General features: G+C 29.3%; 1 protein-coding gene across 1 annotated transcript in view; it reads left to right on the top strand.

The window, feature by feature from the left end:
* LOC142329108 (uncharacterized) overlaps positions 1-24,455 on the top strand; it is a 436,962-nt gene that overhangs the window by 337,903 nt on the left and 74,604 nt on the right. The window contains exons 2-3 of the mRNA XM_075373443.1: positions 7,283-7,418; positions 18,707-18,721. Of these exons, the coding sequence (XP_075229558.1) occupies positions 7,283-7,418; positions 18,707-18,721 (151 nt within the window). The remainder of the gene's footprint in view (positions 1-7,282; positions 7,419-18,706; positions 18,722-24,455) is intronic.

Raw genomic sequence — 24,455 nt, 5'->3', positions numbered from 1 at the left:
ATTATTTAGTTTGATTTTTAGTTAATTATAAATTATACCTTATTAATGTATTTATATTAATTAATGAACAACATTTACAAGAAAAATTTGATTCATCTTTAATAACAATATCCACTTTTATCAAATCAGATAACACAATTACCTTTTACATCTGAACAATACTTTGGTATATTGGAAAGGTTCTATTTTTCTTCCATTTTCATTTTAATAAATTTCTGAGTTACCTAAAATAATTTCTCCACCAGTTTATTTTAAATAAAATAAATTTTCTTTTATAGAGCCAATTTTCATCTGTCAGTGAATTTTTATGACATTAATTGAAAAAAAAAAAAAATGTTTTCCATCTTGCATATAATGTGAAAAAGTATTTGTTGATAAATTCTTGTATGTCTACTAAATTTTTATTTTTATTTTTTTTGTATTTATTTATGATCATTATATACTTTTTCATTTTATTTCATATGTTATTATTTGTAAGTATTAAGAATTTTAACCACTGTATTTTTACCATTTTTTTTTTTTTTTTTTTTTTGTATTGGATGTTAATTTAACCATCGATTTACTTTCCCTTGGAATCTGAATCCAGGTGAATGCTAAAGTAGTTCATTTTTTGTCTGCATTGTAACTGCATACCCACTTCTTATGTGACTAAATGATTTACTATTACGTACTAATCTGAATAAAGAAAGTATTTAATTCTGAAAGGGGTAAAATAAAGAAAGGACATTTTCAGAAAAACTATTATGCAATTTAGGTCCAGGATCTATAAATTTAAAAAACTGTTGATATTTTTTAAACATAAGCTCTATTTATGAAGTATAAACTTTCAAACAAAATTAAAAAATATTTAAACTGAAGGAAAATAGAGCAAAAGAACAAAAAACATATACTTCAATTTTAAGAGGTGGGGGTTACTTTTTAAAACATTTTTTTTTTGGATTACCAATCATTGCATATGTAAGCATTGTAGGTTACAAATTTTATTTAATAAAGTTTTCTTTAAAATGCCTCTGAAGAAAATCAGATTTGATTTTCATGATAGCCCCCAGCCCTTAATGAATTTTGAAAAAAGTTAATGATTAATGTCCCATATATAGAAATATTTGAGCTAGATATGAAGAAAATCAGTTCTGTCAGTTCTGAGATTTAAGGCCAAAAGCAGGGTGAAACATATATGCATACATATATATGTTTGTTTTTTATGTCTAAACTAGCTGGACCCTAAAATGTAAAAATTTGCAAAAAAATCCAATATCCTATTTTGACATGATCATCTAACATTCCCCTTTAATATATCCCTTCTACCTATATTCTCCGGGAATGTAAAAAGATATCTTTACGTACTTCAACAATAAGAAATTTATATAATACTAATTTTGGTAAAAATAATATATTAAACTAATAAATACATTAAACTGGTGAAAATGTTGGAGCTGATGATGACGGGCACCCGGTCGAAGGTGAAGTTCAGGGGAGAGATATCAGAACCTTTTGACATAAAAACTGGTCTCAGGCAAGGAGACGGATTGTCACCTTGCCATTAATTGTCACTATAATTGCGCATTAGAATACATCATGCAACATAGGTACGAACAAAATCCAGAGAAAGTAAAAATTGGAAGTAAATTTAACAACATAAGCCTTAACTGCCTTGGCTTTGCAGATGACCTAGCATTCCTTGCAGAAACGGAGGAAGAGGCTGAACACCAGATAGAATCATTGGCCTCTATCCCAGTGAAAATTGAACTTCAGATCTCATACGAGAAGACAGAAGCAATGTTCACTAGAAAGAAACAGCAGAAACATTTGGAAATCAATGGTCACAGAATTAAAATAGTATCAAAATTTAAATATTTGGGTGAATCCATCACATGGAATCTAAACGAGAAAATAGCCTAGCAAGAAAGAGCACATACTAGCAATGGCACAAGTGGTCACATGAAACACCTATAACAGGAAATGCATCTCCAAACAAGCCAAGATAAGACACTGTAATACGGTGATCAAACTGGTAATGTATGGGAGTGAAACACTGGGTCAAAGCAAGATAGCATCAAGAAGTGAAAAATTAGCCAAAATAGAAAGAAGGATCGTAAGGACCTGTATTGGCGGGGTAAACTTGGTGGAAGGAAAGTGGAGATTACTCCCAAACCATAAGATCTATGAGGTAGTTACACCAATTACAGAAGAAATGAGAAAGAAGAGAATAAAATTCTTTGGCCACCTCTTGCGTTTGGAGGAATCAAGGAAAAGTAAACAACTCTTGGAAAGATTGCTAAAGCTAAAAATGCAACCAGTGTGGCTCACTGAGGTGCTTCAAGACATCAAAGAAGCAGACATTGCACTGCAAGATCTCAGAACAGGATCTGGAAATTATAACAACTTGCCTGGTGTTCAATTTGCAGAAAAGCCTAAAAAGAAAATGAGGACGGTTTGGACAGAGGAACGGAAAAGGGATTTTTCCAGGAAAATGAAAGAGTATTGGAAGATAAGAAAGAGTAACATAAATGACTAATTGGTCCTTCTGGGCCGTAACAAAAAAATAACAAAAAAAAACAACTAATAAATGGTTTAAAAAAATCAAAAAAAGATTACAAGGACTTAAATGTTAAAGAAGAATAAATTTTTAACAGAAATATTTTCAAAAAAAAATTAATTATATTTCAAGGGGTTCTAGGAAAAACATTTTTAGGAAAAAGGGGTGAAAATTTCCCAAAAGGAAAGAGATGAAGCTAGTGAAAGAATGAGAGAGTACTAGCAGAAAAGGAAACAAAATGCAAAGTAAATTTGTTTTTTAATGCAATCCATAGATAATACAAATGAAATTTTAAAAAAACACTGATCACATATACTATAAGAGCGCTAAAGGAACTATAGCATTATAGGAGATGCATGATTAATCCTGAAAAATTATTTTCCATGTGATTTGAAAGATATTCATTTATAATTTTTAATGATTTTAAAGAATTATAATTTATGTTTAATTAAAGGAGAAAAATAATATTTTTTCTTTTTCTATAGTGATTGTATCTAGTATAATTTTTCTGAGATTAGTAAATACTGGATTATGATGTTTATGATAATGTTTATAGAATAAACATTGTATTATAGTTTATTTTTTTATTAATTAATTTTTTACAGAGCTACAATACGTAGAATGAAAGAAGTTTTATTTTTGTTTTCTGTGTATGTTTCATTAATCATTATTTTCTTCCTTATTAAACTCCCTGTGTTGAGTAGTATTTATAGCAATAAATAGAATAATAAAACAATGTTTCCAGCAAAACTTCTTCTGAATCAAATTTATCATTTTAACTGAACAGATGCATTCGTCTCTCATAAATAATACATGTAATATGTTTATGTATTTTTTTTTATATATGTAAATTTAAGCATGAAAACCCCTTTCTACAAGGTTGCTTACAAGGATGTTTTATTTTTTATACATATATATATATATATATATATATATATATATATATATATATATATATATGTTATATAAGAAAACAAATATATAAAATCAAATTATGATTCATGCACAAAAATATTACATTTAAGAAAGATGAGAATTCCAAACTGTTTACTTTACTTTATGGAATTTTTTGCAAAGTTCCCCACTTGTGTATTTTTCTTTTTTTAATACTGGAATTTGAAAAGAAGGATTTAACAGGAATGTTTCTCCCAGTTGCTCTTACAGATTGATGTTACAATTTTCTCTTTTTTTCGTTAGGCAGACATATTAGGAATTTTGTTTAAACATTTGTGTAATTATCATTGTGTTAATTAAGTATCATTCTTGTGTAATTTTTACGTTTTTTTTGTATTTTATAGTTTCATAAAGTGTGTTAGGATGTCATAATGTATGTTTGTGTTTCTGTAAAGTCTCAATTCAAGTTATTGTCAGTGTTAAACACATGTTGGCTCTATGTTTTGGAAAACTACATTGGGTTCATTGTATCTTTGTTTGAAAGTATGTCTACTTTAATTAATGTATAACATTGCACAATCAGAACAGTAGTTTATACAGAATGAATCAAAAGTATGCAAACAACAACTTTAACTCCTCAACAACTTTATAACTTTTCCAGATAGAATACTGTAACTTTCAGGATAAGGTATCTGTCAACCACTTTACCTTTTCTCAAGAAATAGGATTTGAACCCTTCTTGGGGGGTCGCCCAGGGTTTGTATCTCAAATATTTTAGATGGTAACACCATTTGTGTGATACATCATTTTAAAGTTCTCTTTAAGATACAAAAATGGTATAAATAAAAACTTGGTACAATGTCTGTACCTAAAATGGGGGCAGGCTAAAGTTTGGATTTTGAAATAAATTACTGATTACTTTACCCAATGTAGAATAGAAATAGTAGTAAAAAACTAGCACTATTTAATAACTAGAAATGCAAGTTATTTTTAAGACTGGTCCAGTTCATCAGATACAATAATAAACATTTTTTTATATTTTATTTAAATTAATTTTTTATAACATTAAATATTCATAAAACTACAAAAGGCAATCATTCAGAATTGCCATTATTTTCAGCAAAGAAGATTATTGTGTTTTTTTAAAACCATGAGCAAAATATTTGAAAGTTTCAATGACATATAATAATGCACTTTATAGATGCTGCAACACAGACAGGAATAAAGTAATTAAATTGCAAAATTGCATTATACTATATTGAGCATACCCAAAAATACAATGAATACGCTCAACTAATTCATAGAAACAAGATACTCATCCAAAGATGTTAAGTCCATTATACAACACAAAATTTATGAATTTAGTAAATTTAACTAAAAAATATACTAAATAAACACAAGATATACTGTTTGATGACTCAATAAACAGGTTTCCTAATTACTTTAAAATGACTCACAATGACAATGGCATACCAATAAGAATGGTATACAATCATAAAAACTTCATTTGCAATATTCATTAAATAGTTAGATATTATAACATGTAGTTTTACATTTAGAAATGAGCTGTGATTTTTATTATTTTGTATATTACTATTATAATTGTCCTATTTTAAACATATGTCAACAAAGTTTGCATTGCTTTCCTGGCTAAGCCAGCAAAGTAATGGAACTGTGGCTCCCAAGGGCCTCTCCCTTATGAAAAAAATGAAGTGGAATATTAAAGTATGTAAGTATGGAAATAAAGAATTATGTAAAAAAAATTCTTTAAGCAGAATACTGAAATATAGGAAACATGACAATAGTGTCTCTTTATCTCCTTAACCAGTTGTAACCAAAACTAATGGTTTTGATAGCTCATATTCAGTCATTATAAAATTTTCATAAAAATCTGTTTATTCTGAAGACAAGCCATAACAACTAAAAAAAAGTAGGCTTATTATTCACCAGTCGTGAAAGGAATTGCCTGAATATTTAACCAAAATGATATGCAGATAGTAATGTCTGTTATGGAAATCATCTAATTAGTACAAGAATGTAACTCATGTAGAGTTCAAAAGCAATAAAAAAGAAAAATGTTTTTGCCTTCCTTCCTTTCTAGGAATTTGAGTAAGACTAAAGACCATCAAAAAGTAATTTCGCTACCTAGGGGCATTAAATTTTGTGAAAAAATTTACCTAACCTTTAAGGAAGATTTTGAGGTAAAGAAACTATGAGGTACTTATCTACCTTTCTCCTTGATCAGTTCTAACTAAAATTAAATTGCATCAATGCCCTACATACAGAAATCACGTGGAACTAACTGGTCTGGTAAATACCAACCAAAAAATATATCAGCATAAAAATATATACATGCTTTCAGGTCCGGTCAAGATCCGGTCAATCAAGAATGTACCTGATGCATTAGTTAGCGCTCGACCTGCTGATACACACACTGTTTAAATCGTGAAAATCAGACGAGCGGTTGCCGAGGTATTACGGTGACACTCCATCGCACCCCCTCCCCAATTTCGGAATGGCGCGTCGGGGACACTTGAAAATATTATCATGCATCATTATCATTGCAAGGTTAAATGTAGTAGTTTTAGATTAAAATTGTTAAAGATTTAGAAAAGTTTATGAAAATAAAATATTTATCGGGTTCCTTTTAGACACATTTTTGGATGGGGTCATTTTATTGGTAGTACTGATAATGTTTGGTATTTCGCTTAGTAACTATGCATGCGTAGAATTTAGATACAGACCATTCTCTCATCCGATTAATGTTAAAAAGCGTCATACACGTAAAAAAAATTACCCAGCTGATATTCACGTAAGCCTGTAAATTTGTTTTTATCATGATTTTATTTTAAAATGCCAATAAAAAAAAATCATCTGATTTTTTTTATCGGTTTAATTCTCTCAGTTTTATATAACGGGAGAGTAAAGATAAATTGATTGAGATTAATTTCATAGTTTAAAACAGTCCAAGAAATTAATTCAAATATATTTTATAAAAAAAACAATCATGTCTTTAACTGTAAGAAAAATCCTGGCTAATTTTTTCCTTTTTTTCATTGAGCGTACATTCATGCATTTATTTTATAACAGGATTATATTTTTATTAGGTAGATATAATCTTTATTCTTCAGTATTATTTGTTTGGTTGAACACGATGTGAAGTTGCACAAATTAATTTACTCCGCGAGTAAATGGAAATGATTTAATTTTTATTATGTGAGATAGGATAATATTTCCTCGTTTTAGTTGATCACATGCTTTGATTATTGTACATAACGCAACCAACAGAGAGCATTTGCATACTCTCGAAGCATTTCGTGTTGTGTTCTTTGACAGTGTGTTACAGCTGGTAGGTATGGTGAATGTCTGCTACTTTTTTAACGTTAGAATAAATAATACCAAATACAGTTTTTTAATTAGTAAGAATTTTTTGAAATATTTTGTTTTTTTCCATACCTTTTTATTGGTGTATAAATTGTAGAATTTTAGTGTAGGTTTCTTTTAATTATATAATTTTCATGAAAAATTTGTTGTAATAGGAATTTTCCTTAATAAAACTAAAAATGGTTATTCAAATGTCTAGAAAAGCGATGTCATTAAAAAAAATGTATGCTATATCATATTAATGCATTATATATGCATTGCCTGTAATGTGTATAAGAATAAAAAATAATCTATACAAGAAACATTAAAGAACTGCTTTAACTTTCTTTCATGGATTGAAAGACAAAGATTAATGTAATTTCCATATTAATATTTGGGAATTAATAAAAATTCAGAGATAAACGCTTAATTAATAAAAATATATACTTTAAAAAATTTTTAATTTTATTAATGCATTCATTGTTTCAGGTGACTCCAAGTCCAACAGTTGCTAGTTTAAATCCTGATGCTGATGTATTTCAAAGTAAAGTTAAGCCAGGTAGTGATGCATCTGGTTCGAGTTCAGGATGGGAAACCTTGGAGACTGATGTTTCTCTTCCCGATGGTAATAGATTATTTTTTATTATTAAATTCATTTTAACTTATAATCAGTTTATTTGCCATTTGAATCCAAAGTTTTATCCTACAAAGAGGTATAAAATGAAATGGATATTATTCTGATAATTTTCAACAATCTCAAAGAAGGAAAGAGGAACATTATTGAAATCACGAAGAGCTTTTTAGAGATTTAATGATGAATTCTGTGAATCAATTAAGGAATAATATACAGAAATTAATAGGCTATTGTAGTTCATGTAATTATTTTATTAGTGAAGAATTTCATAATGATATAGCAGTTTAAATTTTAAAAGCTTGGGGATGGCTTCCAAGAATTAATTCCTCTGATTAGTGGGATGGATTAAAGGTAATAATGATAATTCCTGTCTTGATCATTTCATACTGTTGTTTAGGAATATAAAGTTTTAACATTTTTTCTTCATTTCATTTGACTGATATTATGAACTTCTACTTTCATCAATCAGTTTTGTCAATATTTAACTATTTTGTCAATCTCTTAACTTTAATGTACACCCTACTTCCACAATTAACTGTTTCATATATCTTAATCTTGTCTTCCTTTACTATTTTTACAGTTTAGACCTCATTTTAGAACAAAGTTCACTAATACTAGATTCTTTATTATGGTCTACCTCACCCTTCATTTTACATTGTATTACAAACTTTTCTTCACCTAATTTATCCTAAACTAGTTCATTTTGTTTCTGTCAACCTATTTTATTTTCAGTATTCTCTGCAATTACAACTGATAAGCCGTTGTTTTTTTTTAAATTTCCTATTGCCATATACTTTATACAGTTATGTTGTACTGTATATAGTTAGTTTTTATAGTTGTATACTTTATATTAAAAAGATTCTCAATAACTTTATATTTAATTTCATAAAATTAATTCTAGAAAAGGATGTTTTAGGAATATAAAAATGTTTAATTTTGTATTTAGTACTATCAGGTCCTTTGTTTTCATTAAAAAATCTCTTGACTTGTGCAAATCTGTTTTATTGCATCTTTCATATTTATCTATAAGGGCTGCTGCCCCTTTTTAGGAATCCATTCTCCAGGTTTCTTTGGAGATCTGAATCCTTGATTCTTCCTCTTTTGTCATTTGGTAATCTTTCTTGTCTGATTCTCTTGGTCAATGATTATTAGCCCTCTGTAGTCCTTATATAATGGCAACACTTAATTGCCAATAATACATCATCTTAGGATAATAAATTTGGAATTTAAATAGAATAACCTACATAGAATTATTCCTACTACATTTGGATGATAGTAGTCTCTCACTTGAATTACATAACTGTCAGAGCCTTATTAACATTTATGCCCTCATACTTTGGAGGTAAACTTTGCATCTACTGCTTCCTAAGTGGTAGATAACTTGGTATGTAATGATTATCCTTTGGATCTTATTTACTTCTCTAAAAAAAATCTCATATAACTGACATTATTTTGTGTTAGAAAATTAAGTAAATGTTATGTTTGTTGGATCTATAAAAAGTATCCATATCCTGTGAAAATTTTAAATGTAAATCATTTACAGAAGTTATTAAAAACTGATAATATTGATTCATTATTAATTTAAAACTAAAAGGGGCTTATGATTATGCTACAAAGAGTATTGGTACAAAGTTAAGCAGTATGCATAAAAAATGAATCTTCCTTCATGGGACATATAACAAGAAAGGTACACGCAACAAGGAAATAATAAACAAAACAAAATATTAACAATATCAGCACACTGGAACAATATGAGAGAAAACTTATAAACTTGAAAAATAAAATGGTTTAAATTATTGATCTCATACCAATTGTATTTATAACCACCTGAGTTATCTGCCATAATACCATTAGTAAAGATGCCTTTTCTGGATCATACTCATATAAGCTGTTTGTTGTTAAATTGTACATAGTCCAGGTGAAATTATATAATTTTAATGACAAACCAAACAAAATTGATGGACATTATTTATTTAAGAAAAACATTTTTGATCGTGGTTCATGATCATTCTCAGTGAAACAACCATTGTTGTTGAACACCACAGTTCCAGCTAGTAATTTCTTTTATTTATGATGGTAAGACACGGATTTAAGATGTGAAAATGAAAAAGTAAACCCCGAGTTCTCAAGTTTTAAATGAAACATTGAGAAAATTTATGTTTCATTTTGTCTTTGAAAGTACACCCTTTTGTGTGATATATTGCATTTTTGTTTCAGTTATTTTTTTATTGTTTTTATATTTATTTTTGATAATAGTGAATCAATGAATACTTATTTTCATCAGTTTGTGTGCATATTTATTATATTTCATGGTACTGAGTTATTCTTTGTGATAATCAGATTATAAAAATGTAATCATTATAATATATATATATATATATATATATTATATATATACGTATTGTTAGTTTTCTTTTTAATACATTAAAATTTGAGATTTTATTTTTTTGTTCCAGTTTGTGACTGTGAGGGCAAAAAGGTTTATTTACTTACTTATTGTGTTTATATTCATTAGCGATGTTTAATCTAGTGTACTTTTTTTTAAATTTTAAGAACTGTTTATATTCTCTTGTGCTATCTTGTATGACATAATTAAGTTAATTTGTCTATTTATCTTAGCCAGTGTTTTCTAAATTTTTGTTCCATGATAATTGGCAATGAACCTTTTCACAGTTATAAACCTTTGAAATTGGCAAGAGCAACAGTATTTTAATAATACATTGTTTTTAAACTTTTTATCTTACTGCTTTCAGTTGCTCTTTTTTTCATTTTCATTCTGAAGACATATTTATTAAATCTGGTTAACATGTAAAAAAACTGGTTCAGTTTGTATAAAAAAAAGTAATGTTTTAAATAATAATTTACCAACATATTTATTGTATTGTAAGCATGTTTGTTCTTGCTTTTGTTTGTTCTGTATTTTGAACAATTTCAGATAAATTGCTACAAACTGGACAATCCTTAGGAAGCCATATATTTATGTGTAATATTTTTTTTTTAATACAAAGTGATGTTTCTGTGGTACTATTCTGTTATTATTCCTTGTTGTTCTGACTGTTTTAGTTTTGTAATTTGTTTTGGAAATGATGAACATTTTTGATGTAGGGATGTTTGTTTTGTGGCTCATTACGAGGTAATGTTGAGATAAGAGTTTCATAAGTCCATCAGAGGCAAGAGATAGTATTCATAGTACATTTTTAAGGTTATTCTTCATTTCCGGCATCTCTGCTAGAAGCATACACCAACTATCAGTCTGATAGGTTGATAATTCTGCTGTTGACAGTCATTTGGGTTAATCAAATATTGTGATTTGTGAAAAATAGACGAAAGAAAATTTTGTGGTGATCAAACGTTACTTTTTGAACAGTAAACCACACAGGGAACTATCGCCAAGCTGGCTATCAGGTGAGTCGACTCCATGGATTAGAACAGTTGACAAGTGGTTTGGTTATTTTTGGAGTGGTTGTATGTATAAAAATGATGCTTAACATTCCAGGTGGCCTATTGGGTATTGTCTTGGATGTATGAGTACTGATCTAAAAAAAGGAACGATCAGAAATAGATTGGTTGCAGTCAAAGAACTTGTTCCAAGAAGCCATTGCATTAACAGGATAGGTGGTCACTATATTTTGGATGCCATGGCATAATCTTCATTGTCTTTGTATAGAATGATAAAATGATAACTGGGCAACGTCATACAACTTTGTTGGATCTTCTAAATGAGAAAATAAAGCAAAAACATCCATGTTTGATGAAACAGGTTCTTTTTAACCAGGCACAATATTTTCCTTGCTGCAACTGCAACATCAAATTTGTTCAAATTACATTACAAAATTCACCCACAGTCCTCCTGCTCACCAGATTTAATACCTTAAAACTACTATCTATCTCAAATATGAAGTGGTTTACTGGATATAGATTTCTGCAAAATGATGAAGTTATTGCTGGAACATCTTCACTATTTTGAAAACTGTGTTAAATCATACTATAAGGATGGGATTAAAAAACTTGAACATCATTAGACTAAATGTATAGATTTCAAAAGAGATTATATTGAGAAATAAAAAAGGTCTTTTCCAAAAATACAGACAATACTTGTCATTATTTTTGTTCAGATTTATTAAACACCTCTGTTTAAATATAGCTGCAGACAGTCTATGTTTGGTTTTTTGTGAAATTTGTTCTGTTTTTCATGCATTTGTTAAAATTTTAATTAATGTGCTTTTTAATAATATAGGTGTAAATATATTTCTATAAAAATACTGTTCATGAATTACTAATAAAAAATAAAATCACCAATCTTCATGGCAGAGTGGTAGTATCTTTCATCCAGACATCCTGGGTTCAAATTGGTCAAGCATGGCATTTTTCATGTGCTACAAAATTCCATGTTCATATTCCATGTACAAGCTTCTGTATAACTTCATCAATCAAAAAATAAATAAAATCTTTTTATTTGGAATCAACCGCAGAAAATCAGGCTTGAAGAAGGCACTTCTAATTATGGAAGGATATTCCTCGATGGATAAAAAAGAAAGTTACTTTTTTACACTTACTTTTCAAAGGTTCTTTTTTTTATTTCGTACTAGGAGAATGAAAAATTGTAGCTTTGAAAAATGCCATGCCTGATCAGGGATTTGAACTAAAAGACCTCCGGATGAAAAGCTGAGACGCTACCACTCCACCATAGAGATCAGCCAAGGTTCTTGTGATACGTTATAAACATTTTTTTTACTTTATGTGAACAATATGTTATGTTAAATCTAAACAGAATAAGAAAGTTGTTTATAATACTTTTTCATTACTTTTTGTCTTTAATTTATCTGAATGTAGCAGACATTCTCCTTTCTCAGGAATTTAGTGGAATCTTTAACTTTTTTCTTTATTATAGGAATAATAACTTTACCATTTTTTATCAGTAATGAAATTCTAACTTTCTGTTTTTTACAAAATAGAGTATAACATGAAACATAGGAACTAGTGCTGTGGTTGCAATCAAGTGAATCCTAAAGAATTTTAAACAGTTTTTAAATTTTAATTCCCATTCAACTGTTGGGTTTATTTATCCATTTTTCTACAGCTGAATTTCGTTCAAGCCCTGTGGTAAGTTACTACAGAGGTGAGCCATTTTCTACAGTGGCGATAGTGGTGAGTCACCATTTAGGAATAGATGAAACCAAATGATCTGCTCCTATGTAGCTCGCATTAATGCACAACCAAATCATCCATTTCCAATCATTTCAGGCAATGAATCTGCTGATCATGCAGTAAAAGAGGACTGTCTGCAGCTTCCTTTCATTAATCATGTTGTTTTGAACAATCTTGTCTGCTCTTTGAAGAGGGTGGTTCATGATGAGTGCCAAAGTGAATGGAATGCACCTGTCAGTGCTCACTGCGAATGCCAACTAACAGTACACCACACACTTGAGAACTGTTAGTTATGCAACATTGCATCAGAAATTTAAACTAGGGGCTAACATCCAAAATATCTTAGACGATAATGTATCAATGTTATCTAATGTCTTATGATTTCTTAAAGCTGTGCATTTGGATCAAATATTTGATTAAAATTCGAATATGTTACCTTTTGACGTACGCAATTTTTTTCTTTTATGTTAGATTTTTAATATTGCTTTAATTTCGGTTTTATTTTGCATTTAGCATACCGCATAGGCATTTTTCAACTGTTTAATTTTTAAGGTAAATTTTAGTTAATTTTTAATTATTTGTCTGGATGCTGATAACATCATCTTGTTGTGCACCAAGGAAAAAAGCTGCTTGATTTGTTGTTTTTATTCATTTAGCTATTAATACCTTACTAACATGATTAGTGGCATACAGAAATTTGTTATAGTTGGGGGGGGGGGGGGTCATTATTAAAACTGTTTACAATTGCCAACAGTATTTTAAATTTTGTTTGTTATTTTATAATTGTTATTATATCATGTTGCAATATATTTATTTTACAATGTTTGAGTATAACACATTCATAAATACTCTAATAAAATCTTCTATAACGTATTTTTTTCACAGCCTTAGGCTACAATTTTTTTTAACAACTTTTAACATCTATTTCATTTTGTATAATAAAAATGCTTCTGCCAGTGCCACATGTCATTATTACACTTAGGCTACATACACAATAATTATATATTTTGGTAAACAGTTATTTGTATATGATAGGTAAGACACTTTACATAACATATAAAATCAATGGAAGCAATCAAATATAATGAAATAAATTTAATTAAACACTTGTAAATATAGAACTCACCGAGGTTGAAGAATGAAACTGGCACTGATGAATCCACATTCTATGATGGAATTTGAATAAAGAATTGAATGCAGTTGTCTCAAACATTCAAATCAGTACTCTACTATAGTGTATTATTGTTTTGAAAAATCATTGTTTAAAAAGAGTACTGGTAGTTAAATTAATATAGTATTTATAATGTATGTAGCCTACAGTATATTATATTACTATATTCAGAAATTTCAATATTCACAATACAATGTCCAAACAATGTTTCTTTTTCATTACTTCATTTAACACATCTTCTGCAGTTGGAGTGTAGTTTCTATGTATGTTGAGGAGTGCTAATCCATTCAAACTTGTATTTCCAATAAAATTATGCAAATATGTTTTTAGTTGGTGTAATGTTGAAAAAAATTGTTCATTTGTATATGTGAACACTGGGAGTGCAACTAGTATTTCTAACAAAGGAAATGTATTTGGCATTATCTTGGGATTGCACATAGTTAACCACCTACAACCGTTTTTGGCTGGTCTCCGTTCTCAAGATATGCAGTTTTTTTGTACCATAATTTTAATTCATTATTCAGATCTTCCTATGTCACTGGCGTAGAATTCTGTGAGCAAAGTGAAAGCAGAAACTTGAGATGGCAGAGGTACAAGGTCTGGGTTCGTAGGTAAAAGGCCTTTCAATAATTCCTTGTTTCAAGAAATACAAATCTAGTTGGGACATGAAGATATCCAGAAATGGAATAAAAGTAGAGACATGGAAGTAAAGTTCTGGTGTCACTGATGATAAGTCTAAGTTTAAACGGATTTTGCTCATGCTGCCATTCGAGGGATTTGAATGGAGGACCCCAACCTATTCAAGACTTTAGAAGCATAAATGAACATTTTAGAAAATTCATCAACATTTTTGCATATACATTTCATTTCACTGTTAATATCTTCAGCAAGGTTTACTGCTTCCACAAGTCAATACTTGAATTCTGCAGGAATTGACACAGGGGGAGACTTAAAGAAAACAGTCTGAATGCAAAACAGCGATATCACAAATTGACAGTCAGTCAAAGCACATAAAAGTGATTTTGCTTGTGAGTATGAGTCATTGTCATAACATTCTGATATGCTTTCAAGGGTTGCAATAATAGGGTCATTCACTTCCACCACCATGGCCATGGAATAATACTTTTCCAACCAATGTATTGCTCAAAGTTGAATGAGTTTTTCATGGCGTGAAATTTTAGTTTCCATTTCACTTATCACCGATTTTAAAAGATGTTGGCTTTTAGGAGTATTAAGAAATTTATAGACTCAATATTGTACCCATACAGTTTCTAATGGCAGTTTCTTCACAAGCACTGGATACAATAAGTTGAGGCTGTGTGCTGAGCAGTGGACATTTAAAGCTGATAGAATTATTTCCTTTACATGTGCCTTGACTCTGTTTACTTTTCCATGGACATAGCCCCTTCATACGCGTGACCACAATCTTATTTATGTTTACACTTAATGAACGCAACTTCTCCAATATCGCCATTGCGATTCCGTTTCCGGTCACATCATATAATGATACAAATTGTAGAAAGTTTTCCTTCACAGTGAAATTTTCTCTGCCAACATAATGATCACACAGTGATAATTGTTCTAAGCCTGATATGTCTGACGTCTCATTGGCAAGAATAGAGAAGCAACTGGAGCATTAAGTTCTTTCACGAGATTTTAAATAATCAGGTTGTTGGATACTCAATTATTTTACTCTGTATTCTAGGATTAGTGTACTGTGCATTTCCAACACTACAAATCAACATATTTTTTAATATAGTATCAGTCTTACTTCAAAAGCGAAGAAGTGCTTTGAAATTGCCTTCATTTTCTTCTGGTTCTTGGTCGACCTCGACTTCTATTCATCCCGAATCACTGTGGCCTTACAGAGCAATACATTGTTTCCTGTAAAACAAAATACTCTCAATAATAGGAATAAGTTTTTTCCTGTTCTTCAGTTTCTTTTGAGTTGTTGCAGTTAACAACATTTTATAGAGACATCTATAAAATAGATTCAATAGACACTTTTTTTTTTGTCTTCCGTCATTTGACTGGTTTGATGCAGCTCTCTGAGATTCCCTATCTAGTGCTAGTCGTTTCATTTCAGTACACCCTCTACATCCTACATCCCTAACAATTGTTTTACATATTCCAAACGTGGCCTGCCTACACAATTTTTTCCTTCTATCTGTGCTTCCAATATTAAAGCGACTATTCCAGGATGCCTTAGTATGTGGCCTATAAGTCTGTCTCTTCTTTTAACTATATTTTTCCAAATGCTTCTTTCTTCATCTATTTGCCACAATACCTCTTCATTTGTCACTTTATCCACCCATCTGATTTTTAACATTCTCCTATAGCACCGCATTTCAAAAGCTTCTAATCTTTTCTTCTCAGATACTCCGATCGTCCAAGTTTCACTTCCATATAAAGCGACACTCCAAACATATACTTTCAAAAATCTTTTCCTGACATTTAAATTAATTTTTGATGTAAAGAAATTATATTTCTTACTGAAGGCTTGTTTAGCTTGTGCTATTTGGCATTTTATATCGCTCCTGCTTCGTCCATCTTTAGTAATTCTACTTCCCAAATAACAAAATTCTTCTACCTCCATAATCTTTTCTCCTCCTATTTTCACATTCAGTGGTCCATCTTTGTTATTTCTACTACATTTCATTACTTTTGTTTTGTTCTTGTTTATTTTCATGCGATAGTTCTTGCGTAGGACTTCATCTATGCCGTTCATTGTTTCTTCTAAATCCTTTTTACTCTCGGCTAGAATTACTATATCATCATCAAATCGTAGCATCTTTATCTTTTCAAATTGTACTGTTACTCCGAATCTAAATTGTTCTTTAACATCATTAACTGCTAGATCCATGTAAAGATTAAAAGGTAACGGAGATAGGGAACATCATTGTCGGACTCCCTTTCTTATTACGGCTTCTTTCTTATGTTCTTCAATTATTACTGTTGCTGTTTGGTTCCTGTACATGTTAGCAATTGTTCTTCTATCTCTGTATTTGAACCCTAACTTTTTTAAAATGCTGAACATTTTATTCCAGTCTACGTTATCGAATGCCTTTTCTAGGTCTATAAACGCCAAGTATGTTGGTTTGTTTTTCTTTAATCTTCCTTCTACTATTAATCTGAGGCCTAAAATTGCTTCCCTTGTCCCTATACTTTTCCTGAAACCAAATTGGTCTTCTCCTAACACTTTTTCCACTCTCCTCTCAATTCTTCTGTATAGAATTCTAGTTATAGTTATAGACACATCTATAGATTTTATTAACACATCTATAGACTTTTCCTTCCCACATGAAATATCAGTCCAGCTACCTCCAAACTTTCTTGTGATAAAGACACTTCTTATGTTCTGAAAATCGTTCGACGACATCCTTCCAGTTGTCAAATTTCTCACTACAAAGTTCACCTAAGGGTTGCTTACCAGACCCAACACCATTTCTTAGAGCAAAATGTGCACAAAATTTACAAAAATTCCCTCCATAAAATTCAGAAATATGCAAGCCACTTCCAGCAGTAAAGCCATTTAAACTGAAAGCTCAGATTTCTCTTTCCTTTTGTTGGAAAGACAACCCCTGGATTTGGTTCCCAGGTCAAGTCCAAGACATCCAGTTTTTTTTCATTAGACAACTCCTTTCATACATAAACACCAATATCATAAGCATGTGGTTCACTGGAACTTGAAGATGTTGAAGCTTCTGGAACCAGAATAATACACTTATCACTTCTAAATGATTCAGCGGGCACATCAACATTATTGAGTGATTTGATGTAAATTTAATACCAGCCGTGTTTTCACAGGAGGGTGTGAAACGTTTGCAACAGCATCATCATATTGTGGCAGCAAAGAAATATTTGGCAATGTGAAATTTTCACTAACTTTTTCAAGAATCACTACCAGCACGTGACGTTTTATTAAAAAATTGTAAAATTGAACTTTGAGTTTGCTTAGACATATTAAAGAACATGGAATGATAATGTGAAATTTCTATTTAAAAATATGAACTGCGAAATGCACAGAACATTAAATGAACATTCCACAACAAAATCTGAGCGCAGACTAACGAGTGAATACCGCTCGACAATATTTATGTACAATAATATGTACAATATTTCATATATTCATATACGCACTGCTGCCACTGCAGAGCTGTCCCAACAATATGTTTCACAACAAGTAAGTTTATATGGTATTGGCCTTATTTTATTACAAGGTTGGTATTATTATCATACCTTCTTAATAAGCGGCATGGCTTTGATGGTCTTTCCTCTCTTTCAGTAGATGAGGAGGGGTATATGCTTTGACACCCACCACGCCAGTGAGAGCACTGCTGCCTTATCAGAATGCTGAATGACGTAAAAAGTATTTAAACCTTCAAGGGGGGTTTAAACCTGGTAACCCGGCTTTGCGTATGCCCCTGAACATGATACTTACATAACATGATACATACATAATAATTGTTTGTTTTGAATAAAAAAAATATAAATGATATTTGAGGATTTAATTCTAAGATCTTACAATTTTTGCATACATTGTCTGAGTCATTCATTTTTTTCTTAAAATGAATTTTTTTTTATTAAAAACATCTAGAAGCATTACTATTACCCAAACATAAATAAAGAATTTTCTTCTAGAGTTTAAGTAAAAGAATTCTTTAATTTTGTACATTTTTTAACATTTAAAAAAAGAAATTTTGTATTGTTATAGATTGAAAGTAATCAAAGTGGGAATGTAATGTGCTCTTGTCAAATTAAAAAAGAAAACAGATTTTGAATAATTTAACAAAATCTGTTGGGATAGGCCATTCTTGAGGTTTCAGGTTTTTTATTGTTTCTGTAGGATTTAACAAAAAATCCAGAGAAATTTCAAATTCAGTAGGCACAGTAATGAATGAATTGTATTAAATATTAAAGTATATATTTTTTACATTTTAATTCCTTTGTTTTCTTGCAGGAGATTCATGTGGAGGTAAGCTATATGAAACAAGACTTGAAAATGATGAATTTGAAATGTGCTGAGTTTAGTTGTGAGTAATATTTACATTTACTTTGTTAGCTCATAATCATATTTACAATATATACTACAATTTTTTTTAAGGTTAAAATTCAGTAAAATGTTTTAATAATATTTTAAATTGTTGTAGTAAGTAGAATTTAATTAAGAATATGAAGTCTACAATTCTTTCTTCTATCTGCCTAAGTAAAAATGTAGTGAAAATCCTACTAAGTTATATAGTTCATCTATTGTAGTTTGGCATGAGTATTGCATTATCAACTATAATGGTTCTAATTTACTAGGAGGTTATAAAATCCATAACATACTAAATGTATAAAGATATCTATACTAAATGTGGAACAAATTATTATCAGGGAGAATTCTGTTATTACCATTAGCATTAAGCTTTTCAGCTCCTTATTTACATGGATGTGTGTACATATGTTTATTTTTCTGACTATACTAACATAAATTTTTAAATAGGAAGTTGAAACAGATGAAATGATTGGTTTAATATATTAACATTAAATTTCAAGGGTTGAAAATATGTTTCTCTTTTTCATTAATTTTTTAATTACCAAATGTTAAAAATCTCACTTTCAAATACTGGAATGTAATCTTCCTTAGGATATTTTGGAGCTAATTAGCAGCACCTTTTTCAGTAGATACAATGGTAATATTGTTGTTAATGCTATCTGTCTTAAAAAAATTGAGATTACCTTAAATATATAACCAAGTAGTAAACTGTATCTATGTTGTGTTTGTTCTTTTAATATGTCGTTTTTTATGAATTTTCTTATGTTCTTAAATTTCATATTGTTCTAGCATATTGAAATCTTGAATTTTATGTGCTATGTGTAAATCATATCTAATAATATAAAATACATAATACTAACATGAATTAACCAATAATGGTACAAAAAAAGTTCCAATATTTTCAGAAGACATTACTGTTTTGCTTTCAAAACAACAAAATTTGCAGGTCATACAGATTATTGTCAAAACACAGCAACCCCTTAATATACAAATACAATGATTGCTCTATATAGTATGGTAAGCTGGCTTCACATTCAACCATAGATACAAGGAACATGTACAGTACAAAAAAAAAACAGAATCAAAATTTGCAAATCACTTCATAGTAACAGACACACACAGAGATATCAACCACGTCAAGCAAATTTTACTCATAGGCCACACAAACAAAGATCTACATTTCCATGCAATATGAGATTTACAAATCCACAATTTAAGAAAAGCAAAATAAAAACAAAGAAAAATATCAAATAGATACAATGCATCTCAAATGTATTAATAAAATTTGTATGCAAAAGGGTTTTTCTAGCATTTATAGGGTATTTCTAGCAAAATAGGTACCGTTAACAATAGTACGTCTAGTAACTCCTCTGAAGTGTTTGTAATTAACACCAAAAGATAATATGGAAGATATACCTGTAAAATGTGAGTTGTTTAATATTTAGTAAAGTTTTAACATGTTTTGTCATGCAGTTAAGTGATTTTTTCCTGATAATTCAGAACTGAGAAGTGCGCCTTAAATCTTCTCTTAAACCACGTAAAATTTTACTTATATTATTGGGAAGAAAATTAATTTTCAAGGAAATAAAATCATTTTTCAGTTAAAGACTGTTTTAGCTTTTTATGAACCCCATTATATTATGACTAACAGACCATGAATCTTGGTTTTATATAAGATTGCTTGCATTCAAATAATGTAGTACTAGATGCAGGGTGTGCCTATGACACCTCCGCAGCTAGGCCCTTCAGGCGGGCAGCATCTCAGAATGGGATTATTAGGTGTCCAAAATTGATTAATTCTTGTATAAAAATATTTTTTTTTGAATGATGAAAATTGATTTAACGAAAGTTAAATTAGATTAACTATAAAATTTGGTGTTTGGACTTCACTCTTTAGACCATTTATCACACGTAAGAAAAAATTGACAAAAACATCAAATTTTTAATTTGAAGCTGTGACTTTCATATAACCTTTCATATCACCATCAAAGCTTGTGTCAGATCCATTCTCAGATACCATCCTAAAATTATTTTTTACATTTTAGTGTGTTTAATTTAAGAGTGGAGTTTTAAAAATTTGTTTTACATATTTTTTTCTTTTTTCTACTTTTTAGTGCATTTAATGTGAGTGATTTTTAAAATCTTTTTCATATATTTTTTATTTTCTACTTTTTAGTTCTCTTAACTTTATAGTTTATAACTGCCCTAGCGCACAGGTTAGAGTGTATTTAGCGAAAGATTGGATCAGTACATTCTATGGTGGGTGAGTGCAATCAAAACATAGGGCTAAATGATTTAATTTCCGGATAACCAAGATCCGGTTGATCAAGAGTGTACCCAATGCGTTAAACAGTTAGCGCTCAACCTGCTGATACATATGCAGTTTGAATCTTCAAAATCGGACGAGCGGTTGCTGAGGTACTACGGTGGCACCCTATCACACACCCTCCCCAATTTCCAAATGGTGCTCTGGGGACATTTGAAAACATCATCCGATGCGTACCACTGGGAGTGGATGAGGTATCGTCGAGGGGTTTTGAAAACATTTTTCAGAGGACTCAGGCTGACCATTTTTGAGATATTTGCGATTTTTGTACAAAAATTCGGATCCACTTAAATACTAGATTTTCCCAAAACTTTTATGTATATTTTGCATATATATCGATATATACACTATATAATGTATATCAATATATAATAATATAACAAGTATACACTTGACCACCATGAGACATGTATAATGAATTGGGTTTTCCCTAGTGATAGGGAAATTCTGGTGCTAATCTAAGGGGCACGCATACAGACACATATATGGTACAAATGCCGTTTAGTAGGATAGGATTATTAACTTCCATAAATCTGACTGCCTACAGTTTCCTAAATAAATCATATTGTTTTCTAAATTTATAATGAAGGCCTTAAATTATTGTAAATTTCTCAAATATTTCCTCCTGGTTTCATATGTCCTTATTCTTATAATACATCTAATAATTTTTTTTGTAGCTAAAAACTCTTAAAATTTTGTTTGTGATCATCCAAAACATTAATATTATTGTTTGTGGGGGAATATCGCTTCTTGATAAACTGCTCTCGTCAACTAATCATCACTAAGCCTAGATATAAGTTTAGAGCAAAAATATTTCTTTATTTTTCGTAAATAAATTATGTGTTCATTCCATGAGTAGTTACTACATCTATCATTATACCTATAATCTTTCATTGTTACAAAAGAAAAACTGGTCTTTTATGAAGTTATATCATATGAAACACTCAATTAAAAGATTGAGTTTTGGTAATAAACCCTGCTACAAGTATTGATTTATTTGGAGAAAACCTGTAAAAATTACAACAAATCTCACATAAGAATTATTTGCTTTATTTTTGATTTTGTAGTTTCAAAATACGTATTTCAAAATAGTGTAGTTTCAAAACATTCATAATATGTCCATCATTGCTTCTACTTACAGCCTCATAGATACTGAAATGAATCCTATTTTTTTAATCATTGGTTTTTTATTATTTTTTTCTCAATTTTAATATCTTTTGCAGTTATTATTTTTTTTTGTTAAATCTTAGAGGGTTCTGAAAACCATTTCAGTACCATTTTTTTATTTAAGAAGTAATAGAATATTTTCTCTGTTAATTTATTATTCTTTATTCTGTAAGAATGATTGTAAAATTGTTGTCATTGTTTTTTAAAATTAATTAGTGTTTTTCAGTTTGTTCATATAGTTTTTCATTGAGTAGATCTTACAGCCTGATTTTTGTTTTGTAGGTGTGGTAAAGTAATGCAACCTTACATTGACAAGGTTTGCAAGATTCTTTTTTTAACCTATTTTTGAAAAGTATGGATAGAAAGATACAAAGGTATAAAAGTACTTTTATTTTTTAAAGTAAAAATAATATGTAGTGATATATAAAAAAAAAAAAAATAGCTTTGTTTTTACTAAAAGGAATGCTTGTCTTTTGCTATTATAATAGCATAGTCAGAAAGTAAAATATTTCAGAATTATTAAAAAAATAATAAACTCGTGAAACAGTAATATTACTGCCTTGGTGATAATGTATGTGAAAACTGATAATGTGTGTATATTATATGTTGTGGTAGATTAAATGATAGATGAAAACATAAAAACAGTCTTTCTTTGCCCCATAAAAAAAAAAAATTAAATATAATGAATTATGAATAATTTTAATTTAATTTAAAAAATCTGATAACAATTACAAAAGGAATAAAGTGTATTTTACACACACACACACACACACACACACACACACACACACACACACACACACACACACATATATATATATATATATATATATATATATATCAGACCAATTCAGTATTATGACAATAACTTTACAATTATACTAATTTATTTATTTTTATGGGAGATTGCCATTTTATTTGTAGTTTCAAAGGAAGATTTTAAACAAAATGTGGGAAGAAATGTAGATATTTTTATTTATAGTTTTTCTTTAAGTAACTAATTAAAAAATTGTTGTATTTAAATTGATTTTTGCGATCTTCATTAAATACTTTCACAATGATCTCTTTTAATTCAAAACAGTTTCTTTTTTTGATAAATTAATTAAAAACCTAATCAAAATGTTTAAATTGTAGATGGATGTTTCTTGTCTTAATCATTAAAAAATCAATCTATAATTTTAAAATGATTGATAAAAACATCTGCTCTGAAGAAACAGCTCTCTGGAAAACTGATCAACAGTTATCTTAAGAAAATAGAACACATTTAGTAAAACAATTCTTTGACTAATTTAAGTATCATTGTATTTTGATGATAGGATACAATTTGCCAAACTGTTAATAATGCAATTTATTAATATTGATTTTACTTTATATATTTTTTGTTTAATAGAAAGAGTTCTTGATCAATGTAAATTCATTTTTGCATAAGATACTGGTTGTCAGAAATAATATGATTTATGTGGTGATAATGGATTTTTTCAATCTTGTGTTTATCAACCAATCAATAACAGTCATTTAAAAACATAAACAGTTAGTTCACCTTAATGTGATCAAACTTCTATTGGATTGATAGTTGAAAACTGTAAAAGTTGTTAGGATAAAAGTAGACTTTAAATAATAAGATGTTATTTAAACAAAATGAGAAATAAAAAAAAGAATCATTTGAAAATAAAGTGAGTGGAATTATGATCATTTAAAAAGTTATTCTTATCCATTATCCAATATTTAAACACCATATTTCTAAAGAATGGTTATTAACACAAAGACACCAATTGTTTGGGATTACTGCTGGCCAAGATAAGGGTTGGCAATTTAATCAAAGGATAATTAATGTTTTTCTTTATGAAAATTAAATCCATCCAACAAAAATAATTTCATGTAGGAGATGAATAAATTAAGGTAATTGTTAGTTCTTCTTTCACAGATTACAATTTTTGGTTAAATATTCATAAAATAATAAAGTAATCGTAATGTACTTTTCAAATACTTGAAACTGTCTTTCTGAAGATCATCTCATGATTTTAATCATGGTAAATGATGTTAAAGATGTTTATCTTGTAATAAGAAGCTCAATTTTAGTGGTTAGTAGATCATTTTCTATTTAGTATGTTAATAAATAGTTTATTTGATCAGTATTGATTCAATTAACTCAAACTAACAATTTTTGATCAAGTTTAT

This window comes from Lycorma delicatula, chromosome 8, assembly GCF_047948215.1.
Source record: "Lycorma delicatula isolate Av1 chromosome 8, ASM4794821v1, whole genome shotgun sequence".
In the NCBI taxonomy this organism is placed as follows: Eukaryota; Metazoa; Arthropoda; class Insecta; order Hemiptera; family Fulgoridae; genus Lycorma; species Lycorma delicatula.
This window is presented reverse-complemented; position numbering and strand designations above follow the sequence as displayed.